This window comes from Malus sylvestris, chromosome 11 (assembly GCF_916048215.2).
Source record: "Malus sylvestris chromosome 11, drMalSylv7.2, whole genome shotgun sequence".
NCBI lineage: Eukaryota > Viridiplantae > Streptophyta > Magnoliopsida > Rosales > Rosaceae > Malus > Malus sylvestris.
This window is the reverse complement of record NC_062270.1, coordinates 14,926,981-14,937,108: the sequence shown is the minus strand read 5'-3', so window position 1 is coordinate 14,937,108 and position 10,128 is coordinate 14,926,981. Positions and strand designations below refer to the sequence as shown.

General features: G+C 38.6%; 2 protein-coding genes across 3 annotated transcripts; both read left to right on the top strand.

Moving 5' to 3' along the window:
* Positions 1-2,087: 2,087 nt before the first annotated feature.
* On the top strand, positions 2,088-6,840 carry LOC126588966 (serine/threonine-protein kinase D6PK-like). 2 transcript variants are annotated; one of them, XM_050254134.1, is made up of 4 exons: positions 2,088-2,404; positions 3,181-5,115; positions 5,650-6,527; positions 6,620-6,840. In XM_050254134.1, the coding sequence occupies exons 2-3, from the start codon at positions 3,416-3,418 to the stop codon at positions 6,503-6,505; spliced, it is 2,556 nt and encodes an 851-aa protein (XP_050110091.1). In that variant the 5' UTR covers positions 2,088-2,404; positions 3,181-3,415; the 3' UTR covers positions 6,506-6,527; positions 6,620-6,840. The 2 variants fall into 2 exon arrangements, with proteins under 2 accessions (XP_050110091.1, XP_050110090.1); XM_050254133.1 differs by having other exon boundaries at positions 2,089-2,404; positions 5,650-6,840.
* On the top strand, positions 6,545-9,870 carry LOC126588968 (uncharacterized). The gene is made up of 6 exons (XM_050254137.1): positions 6,545-6,747; positions 7,497-7,929; positions 8,184-8,319; positions 8,491-8,558; positions 8,663-8,749; positions 9,681-9,870. The coding sequence occupies exons 1-6, from the start codon at positions 6,740-6,742 to the stop codon at positions 9,759-9,761; spliced, it is 813 nt and encodes a 270-aa protein (XP_050110094.1). The 5' UTR covers positions 6,545-6,739; the 3' UTR covers positions 9,762-9,870.
* The last annotated feature ends 258 nt before the right edge of the window (positions 9,871-10,128 follow it).

Here is a 10,128-nt window from a genome sequence, read left to right as displayed (position 1 = left end):
ACTTACTCGCCAAGATGAATTGAGTTTGTCATGGGACTTGGCTAGATTTGAGGCAGACAATGCTAGAAATGGCGCTAGAGTTGTGGCTAATGAGAGATAAAGATAGTTACTTAGGCAAGAAAGAGAGATACTTAAAGAAGAAATTAGGGCTGAGAAAGATCGTGAAATTATGTCCAACCTCTTCAAGGAATGTCACAAGTTTCAAGGCCGCACGTTTGAATCTGGAAAATCTTAATTACTTTGCAACAGAAACGAGGTTGGATTGCCATGTGCACAAGAACTTTAAATGGTATATATTCTAATTTACTCTGAAAGATATGGTCTTTTGATAACTATCCATCCTCAAGCAAAAGATCCATTTTAGATACGTAGTTAGGGGCAATTATGAGACCATGATATTTCCAAGGTCGAAGTGCGAATGGGAATATGCATACCTTAGAAGTCTGGTCATGGACTCAACAATTTCCATCAAATTGAGCTGCACAGACGGACTAATGATGCCACCACATCCTATGTTCCAAAAAAGTAGGCGAAGTCTGCCGACTTTGCTGAGGTTGAACATTTTTATTTCGCAAGATATGGAAACCTAAATCTGATTGGGATCATATAAGTTTCCTATATTCTTGGAGATTCCTACAATCAGAAATTGGTGTGCGTCGTAAATATTCATATTCTTAAGAAGATGCAATATTTACTCTTATATATCCTATAGGACTCTCCTAGTTTAGTACAGATTCTATATCCTAAAAGTACTCTCTCGACTAGCATAAATAAACACTTCTAGGGTCCATCTCTGGTAAAGCAATTATCGCACACTCGATTCTCTTGACTATTGCTTGAGTCTCATAATTTGTTTACTTATGATTGTTTGTTCTTTTACATGTAGTCGAGTTTGTGCATCTTTTCCACACACGATGGTGCGAGAATTTGGTTCTAACACAAACCATAGAGCGAACTCTTCAATCTAATTGAAAGCGTGTTCTGTCATTGAGAATGTATTGATTCAGGTATACCCAATCCTATTGGGACTTTCATATAAATCTACTTATCTAGATCCCTACAATGATACGTAGTGACCACATCCATAAGCTGCATACTCAGTTTTTTGAAAAATAGTAAATTGATTAAGTAGTGAAACATAATAATGTCCATTACAGGAGAATACGTTTCCTTATTATCAATCCTAGGGCGTTGTGAGGGCGTTGTGAGAAACCTTGCGCCACAAGGTGGACCTTATATTGTATGACCTCATTATTCTTATTATGTTTCCTTACGATTACCCATTTGAAGCCCACCAGTTTCTCGTCCGAGGGTGTTTGAACGACCAGTCTGAACATGCGACGTTTCACTAAGGAATCAAGTTCAACTTGGATTGCCTCACCCTATTTTAGCCAGTTAGATCAACATTCAGCTTCATCAATGGATCATGGTTCAATGTCGTCGCGTTGTACTATTCTAATGACTGCATAAGCAAACACATTATTGATAATGATCTCGTTCAGTTTCCACATGTCTTCCAAACAAGTATAGTTGCCAGCGATCTCAAAGTTCATAGGATAGGGACTCACATCCCATGATCTAGAAGAATGTCAAGTTGTGGATGAACAAGGTAGAGAGAATGACCAAGCTTAGGATGACTTACGATGTCCCTTCATGTGTCGTTGCTATCCTCTTCTAGGGAAGCTTGTTCTTCTTACCAACATGTCTGCCTCGGTTTAGGGAAGGGACACAGACTGTTTAGTCGCCAATATTGTTCTTCATCTATCATGAGCGACATACTCTTTCAGAACACAAGATCTGATTTGGGCGACTTTAGGAACATCAATCCTTGCAAGGTCATTTGTAACAGGAATGTGTGATAATATGATTGTCGCTAGCTCAGTAGAGGCATTTGGCAAATTTTGAGCCACGATTTTTGTCGTCTCGCTTTCGTATTCAAATGGTAAAAAAATTAATATTTGGATATGAAAGTGAAAAAAAAAAGAACTATGATCGAGAGAGTAGTAAAACTGAAATTAAACTGAAAAAAAAGTAGTGGGTGGTAGCACAAGCGTAAGAAAACCCCAATGGGATTCCCACATGATAACCCACCCCCAATTTACTCTGTTTCCCTCTGGATTCCTGTGTACGGTGCGTGATATAATTTATAAACAGTGTTTTTCCGCCCATTTGAAAAATGAGTTTAAAAGAAAGAAAGAAGATATTCAGACAGAGCATCCAAGACTTTTCTGCTGTCTCTCACTCCCTCACCCGCATTTCTCGTGAATTTCATTCCCTTTCTATTGAATCCACCCCTACAAAAATTAAATAATTAAAATTAACGATATACAATCTTCAAACCCTAACTTCCATCAACCCCAATTGTCTCCTCCTTTCAGCTTCTTCTTTGGAGTTCATGTTCAAGGTAAAGGTTAATGATTTTTTATTATTTGTTTATATTTTTAATCCTATTTTTTTGTATGAGTCTGATTTTACTTGGTGTGAATTGTGATGTACATTAATTTTGTTAATTGAATTGTTTTTGTTGGTGATTTGGAATGATGGGTTTTTTGTTTTTGTTTGTTTTGAAAGATCTGTGTTAAAAAAATTGATTTGAAATGGCTGAATGTGTCTGTTTGTTGATAGTAAGATTTGGGTTTTCTGTGTGGGGATGATTGTGTTGGATTTGTGAACAAGATTTGTTGTTTGCCTTATGTTCTGGAGGTATTATCGATACGTGACTTTGTCATTCTTCGTAGTCTCCAAAGTGGTGGGAGTGGCACTTCTTACTTTTGTTTCTTTCCGTTAAGCCGTAATTGGCCAGTTAACCGTTGTGTGCAGGTGACGATTGGTGTTGTTATTGTCAAAACTTTCGGGCATTGCAATCGTTGATTGTGTTAAATGTTGTACTTCTTGTTAATAAAGATCGAATTGGATGTCCTTTTGTTTTATTCTTTTGGATCTTACCTTGAAATTGAAGAAATAATGAATTAGATTGTTGACATCTTTATTAATTGAGGTTGAAGTAATGTCAGTTGACGTTTCCCTTTACCTTTCAATTTACATTTAGTTCTATATAAATTGGTATTGGTTTTAGGTAATATTTATGCTAATTGTAGTATTCCGTGGATAAAGCATAGACATGGCTGATACTTTTAGGAAATAGAAATTTGATGACTTTTGATATTAACTGAAATGTAGCAATCATGGCCGGCTTTGGATGCTACATTCTGGACCGAGTAAAGGGATAGTGTTGGGGCATTTCAGTCTGCAAAAAATCAGTATGGCTCTAGCAAACTTCAGAGGATATGTAGCTCTATTTCCTTTTTCTGTGGCTCGGTATCTTCACAATGCTTCGTCAGAAGTGGGTTAGTAACTTAGTATGAATTCGCAAGGATATTACATCATCTGCTGTATTTCATTTGGTTCATGAAAAATGAGTACATTGCGCTCAACGTGTGAAATTGTTGAATCAAGAGAAGAGGTCCATTCAGAGTCCAAAATGGACGAGGAAGGTGGAAAACACTGTATGCTGAAATCAGAAAACAAATATTCCATAGAGGATGATATCAATCAGCTTTTTCAGGCAATTGGTGGTAGAAAGTCAGCTAGGATATCAGGTATGTCGCATGAGGCTAGTAAAGAAGCTTTGAGGAAGAGTGCTATGAAAAGGCCAATGAGAGTTAGTTCATCAAATGCATCAGGTATCGGAATTTCAGAGCCTGTAAGTTTGAAACAAGCACTAAGAGGATTGTGCATCACTCAGGCATCAGAGTTGGCTGCCATGAAGCGGTTTTCGAGGCCAGGTCGTTCGTCAGGGGTCTCAGAAGCAGGAACTATCAAAAGGTTGTACGGCACAGTGGTAGCCGAGCCCAATGGGACTGGCCTGCCTATGACTGAAGGTAAAGGGAATTATGTAGAGGTGTCCCTTGTGCCTGAAGCATCCAAAAATTCTGAAAACAATCCTGGGTCCATGCAATCAGAGATACAGGTTGATACGGCCACAACTTTGGGCGCTGCACTGATGCCAGATGCTAGTAAGACCAGATTAGCACCGCATGATCAAATTGCTCCTTCTTCAACAGCAGTGAAAAGTGAGATATCAAAGGGAGAAGATAGAGAACCGGAATCAGCGGAATCTTCATCTTGCTTTCATGATAGCAAGAAAATCATGCAGAGAGGTGCAGTTGCTTCTATCTCAACCGAAGTTCTAATTAATACTTCAAATTCAAACAAGGGGCTGCACTCTGCTGCTTCTCCATCTGGCTCTAGCACTGGTAGTAAGGTAAGCAAATCCTCTGGCTGTAGTTCACATTTAATCAAGCCGGTACCAAGGAGCAAAAATATTGTTAAGAAAAAAGTGCACGATTCAAGTTCTGGCTCTAGTAGTTCGAAATCAGATAACCGACAGGTTGATAATGATTCATGCTCTAGTACTAGTAAGTTAAGGGACCAGACACACAACTGTATTCCAAAGTATGAAGGGAAAGGAAATGAGAAAGAATCTCTGGCATCAAGCACTACGAGTCTTAGCAAAGAAATGAATTCAGGTACAAGCAAACCAGATTTCTCCTCAAATAGCAGTAGTAGGATTAACTCTGTAGTGACAAAAGTTGATGAGAGGTCAAGATCGAGGGAAAACGGGGATTTTTCACAAAGCTCAAAAAGTAGCATTGGTGACTATAGCAGCACTACATGCACTAGTGAGGAAAGCAGTCTAAGTGGTTCTGGTCGTAGCGGCAAGAGACCTCACATGTCAAGAGACTTGAGATGGGAAGCCATCCATCATGTACAGAAGCAGCATGGAAGCTTAGGTTTGAAGCACTTTAAGTTGCTTAGAAGGATTGGTTCTGGGGATATTGGGACTGTTTATCTTGCTGAGCTAACTGGAACAAATTGCATATTTGCTTTGAAAGTGATGGACAACGAGTTTTTGGCTACCAGGAAGAAAATGATCAGGGCCCAAACAGAAAGAGAGATACTGGAAATACTGGATCATCCGTTTCTTCCTACACTATATTCCCATTGTGTGTCAGATAAGCTCTCATGTTTGGTTATGGAGTACTGTCCGGGTGGGGATCTGCATGTGCTGCGGCAAAAGCAACCTGGCAGGAGTTTCTGTGAACAAGCTGCCAGGTACCTTTTCTTTTTAAGGTCCACTTGTAGTTAGCTGTGCCTGCGCTTTTTTAGCTGTGGATGACGATCAAATGCATACATTTGACATTATTATTTGTAGGTTACATGTTTGTCTTCCCCTGATTTTCCATTTCTGAAAAAATTCCTTTGATAGTTGTTTGATTCTAGTGCTTACTTTATGTTACATCTTTCTTTTTTCTCCTTGAGTTTCCGAAATTGACTTGTCAAGTATATAAGACCTAGCAGTCAACTGTTGGTGAAGATGGTATTTACACTAGATAACATGCTCTGGCCATGTGTATACATGTTTGGTTTGTTAAATTAGATGATTTTATTCTGTGGGATTTAAACTCGTGATCTAATAACATCGAAACAATCTCATTTTGCCAATTGGAATGTAGAAAGCATTGGCCACTAAGGGCTGCCCTGGTGCCTTTAGAGAACTACATGATTGATTTACATCAGCGCAATTGTACTACAGTATTTTAAATGTTCAATAGACTAATTTCAAGCAATTTTATACTGTTTCTTCAGATTTTATGTTGCTGAAGTCCTCCTTGCCTTGGAGTATTTACACATGCTAGGAGTTGTGTATCGAGACTTGAAACCAGAAAATATTTTGGTCCGAGAAGATGGCCACATCATGCTCACAGATTTTGATTTGTCACTTAGATGTGCTGTCAATCCAACGCTGCTAAAATCATCCTCTCCTGTTTTGGAGAGCACAAGAAAAATGTCAAGCCCATGCATAGAATCTAGCTGCATTGATCCATTTTGCCTTCAACCATCCTGGCAAGTTCCATGCTTCACTCCCAGACTTTTATCCGCCACTGCAAAATCTCGAAAAATGAAATCTGAGCTTGCCGCCCAGGTCACCCCACTGCCACAGCTTGTAGTGGAGCCAACTAGTGCCCGGTCCAACTCATTTGTTGGAACCCATGAATACCTTGCCCCAGAGATCATTAAAGGAGAAGGCCATGGGAGTGCTGTTGATTGGTGGACATACGGAATCTTTTTGTTCGAGCTGTTATATGGTAAGACACCCTTCAAGGGGTCAGGAAATGAGGATACATTATCCAATGTTGTGTCGAAAAGTCTCAAGTTCCCAAGTACCCCTATAGTGAGTTTTTATGCAAGAGATCTGATCAGAGGCCTCTTAATAAAGGACCCCGAAAATCGTCTAGGATCAGTGAAAGGGGCTGCAGAGATTAAGCAGCATCCTTTCTTTGAAGGCCTCAATTGGGCATTGATTCGGTGTGCAGTACCGCCAGAGCTTCCCAAGTGGGGTGATGTTGGAATTTGTACACCATCTGCTTCACAGAAACAGGAGAGCTCAGGTTGCAAGGAGCTGGAGGGTATAGGAGAGCATATAGACTTTGAGCTGTTTTAAATCTTTTACATTGGGAAGAAAGGTGATGTTCTTTTTCCGAAATGTCTTTTCGGTTTCAACTGATGATATAGCTTATAGTGTAAATTAAATGTAACTCGAAATACTGGTGGATAGTTGTAGAGCATGGATACTGATACAGTAGCTGAGAGATGGAAATCGGATTAGCATTTTTCGTGTTCTTTTTGTCTTATAACTCGGGTGTATTCATGTTGCCAGAACTTCTCTTCCCACAATATGATCCGGTAAGAGATGCAAGTTTTTACCCTCATCACGTGAAGGTCATGTAATTACTTTTGTTCTTTTCCAAGTTTAAAATATCCAATTTACCTTCTCTACTGGGTTGTGAATTGTTGTTTAACGTTCTCGTGGACAGTCTTCCTTCTAGTTCTTTTCGTTGTTTGTTTCCGTTTTCTTGCCCTGGCCGGGAAGGATGGTAGCTTAGTTGAGAGTGTGGTTCTGTATGAAGCGCTTTTAATCGCTTGTGCTTATGTTGGAAGCAAAACATTTCATTAAAAGCACAAGTGCTTATTATGTATTCTCTTGAAAGCACTTGGTGAAGCACTTTCGCACTTTATAAAGTTTTTGTAACTAAACAGAGTATGATCCAACGGTTAAAAGCCATACATCACCATAGATTATTTTTTTATCGAAGACTGTCCTTCAAAGAGTTCTCATGTAAGAAGCAGCGCTACTCGTAAGCTTATTATAATTGTTTATTTGTTTTTGGTAAAACTACAAGCTTGTCATGGAACAACATTTGAAATTGCTCTTGGTGGAACATTCCTCTCCTCTTAATAGCATTCCCACAATGAATCATTAATTTGTTTGATTCATATCGACTATTATATGTCTCTGAACTGAATGAATATATTTCTAGAGATGATCTTTAGTCCTCCACAAAAATAATAAAAAATTTCGATAATGACGTTTATACTATGATTATTATTGTAAGATGAATAGCTCCTTACATGCCAAGTATTTATCCTTGTAGGAATAAAAGCACTGCCAGTCAACTCCATAGCCAGAAGCACTTTTCCATAACCAAATCTAAAATGAAGGCATTGCACGCTGCAGCAGCGACCCCTATAAATTTACAATTTTGCCACTCCACCAACCACCACTCCCTAAAACCCCCATTTCTTCTTCTTCCTCCCCAATTCCCACCCCTCCAAACTCCAACCTCTCCTTCAATTTCTCTCAAACCCGGCACCCGTTTCTCATCTGGGTCCGCAATCAAAGCATCAATGGCGGCTCCTACTCCGTCCACGGCGGCAGAAACCAAGCCCTTCGCCGTCCTCTTTGTGTGCCTCGGCAACATCTGCAGAAGCCCGGCTGCCGAAGGGGTGTTTCGAGACTTGGTCAACAAAAGGGGTTTGGATTCCAAGTTTAAGATTGATTCAGCTGGAACCATTGATTACCATGAGGTAGGACCTAATGTTCAATCATATATTTTGACAAGACGATATTCTAAACTGCTCTAATTTACGAAAATGGATTCTAACTTGGGTGAAAGCCGGGCGGGCACGCTTCCATGGCTAACTGGTCTAACCCACGTCTACGCTATCACCACCGCTTAGTTTCTGAGAAAACGTAGAAAGTATATGAATTGTTTCATTTGATTTTGGTGGTGTTAATAAGTATAATTTCTGAATTTTAATTGTCTTTTTGGTGTTAAAAGGGGAATCTAGCAGACCCGAGGATGAGGGCAGCCTCGAAAAGGCGTGGCATTGAGATAACTTCATTATCGAGGCCAATCCGGCTGCCTGATTTTCGCGATTTTGATCTTATTCTTGCAATGGACAATCAAAACCGAGGTGGGATTATTAATGCTGAATCCAAGAATCATCACATGCATTTTACTTGGCATTCTTGAAAGTTTATGATCGTCCCTTTGTATGTTTTCGTACTCGAATATTCGTACATGTTTATAACTTTATATGTATGTGTTATACTGGATTAACCTGTGCTGTGGATGTTGGCTACAGCTGATATAATAGAGGCGTTTAATCGGTGGAAATTTAGAGAACCTTTACCTGAGGACGCTCACAAAAAGGTTTGTAATTTGTAATTTGTACTTAGTGCTCGGTTAAAGGATGCTTCCATGGAGTGGTATGGGCTTTATTCCTTGATTTTCATATGTGGTTATTCGTAATGCAGGTTAAGTTAATGTGCTCTTACTGTAAGAAACATGATGAAACTGAAGTGCCGGACCCTTATTATGGTGGACCACAAGGTTTTGAGAAGGTGATACTGTAAATTCCCGTTAATCATCGTTCTTCAGCTTATCATTAATATGCCAAATGCCTGCATCTAAAGTGTCAGCATATAACATGATGGTTTTATCTGTTATGCTATGCTTGTGAGGAATTTAGTGAACTTATCAATGATTGACGCATTACAGTGACAAGGGCTGTATACAATATTGATAACATGCTCATGGTTTCAATATATATCTCAAACCTTGTTAACCGTGCCGTACAAATAACAATTACTAGAATATAATTCAAACTAATTTTTTGTTTTAGTGTTCGTAAAATGTTCTCCTTGCAGCTGATAAAGTTTTTGTTCAAACATATCTGCACAGTCAAAAAACCTTTTCATGTTCATTTTTTGTTTATATTTTTTTATGTGATGACATCTGAAGATCATTTCCATATTCTACCTTTTCAGTTTCTATTTACTCTATACGATGTTTCCTTAGAGCATGCAGGGTTTTGAATCAGTGTTTAATCTTTGAATTCTTTAATCAATGTAAATGAAGTTTGATGACACTATAAATACAATGCTTGTTGTGTTATTCAACAAAGCTATCCCGAACCGAAATTTTAGGATTTAAATCTGTTAAACAGTAGGAAGATGATCCTGTTTTTTTCTTGGTTGTTTAACTATTTAACCAGAATACAATGACTCATTTTTCTATTAAAAGAGAGAAGTCCCAGAAAACCGTAGGGAGAGATAAAAAACTCAATTCACTACCTCACAGTCAAGAACTCAATAAAGGAATTCAACCATTGGATTCTGCTTATATAACTTTGAAAGGATGATATATATATATATAGAAAATGAGAGAAAATGAGGAGAAACTGTAAAAGAAAGATAATCCGGCTCACAACTGGCATTGAGTTCTTATACTTTGGTAGATTGATGCTAATTATGAAACATCATTATCTTGCAGGTTTTAGATTTACTTGAAGATGCGTGTGAATCATTGTTGGACAGCATCTTGGCTGAGAACAAACGCATCTTCGATTCTTAAACTTACTGTGAAATCCAGTTGGGTTGATTTTAGGGATTTCGGTTGATCAGCAAACTGTCCATTTTGCATAATGCTTCTTGTTTGTTATGTAAAGCAGCTTTTTGCTCAAGATCCGATGCCATTACATAAGATCCGCATTGTCATTTGTAAGTGAACGGTAGCTTCAACAGAGAATTTATCGCTAACTTCACTTAATCACTCTATAAACTATTGGTGCATTACTTGATTTAATTACGGCACTGGAAGCTTGTCAAATTTTGAGTCATAGTTTACCCCGACAGAAAATAGAAATGAAAAGTTATTTGATTACTAGTATATCGGTTTGTTTGTCCGTTGTGTGTCTGCTCTTGTTTTGTAGGTGAAAACA

Bases quoted from the DNA above. Each gene is read 5' to 3' on its own strand.
- LOC126588968 (XM_050254137.1), top strand. The intron at 7,930-8,183 runs GTAGGACCTAAT...TGGTGTTAAAAG, and splicing joins GAACCATTGATTACCATGAG to GGGAATCTAGCAGACCCGAG. The intron at 8,750-9,680 runs GTGATACTGTAA...ATTATCTTGCAG, and splicing joins GACCACAAGGTTTTGAGAAG to GTTTTAGATTTACTTGAAGA.
- LOC126588966 (XM_050254134.1), top strand. From the start codon at position 3,416: ATGAGTACATTGCGCTCAACGTGTGAAATTGTTGAATCAAGAGAAGAG. The intron at 5,116-5,649 runs GTACCTTTTCTT...CTGTTTCTTCAG, and splicing joins TTCTGTGAACAAGCTGCCAG to ATTTTATGTTGCTGAAGTCC.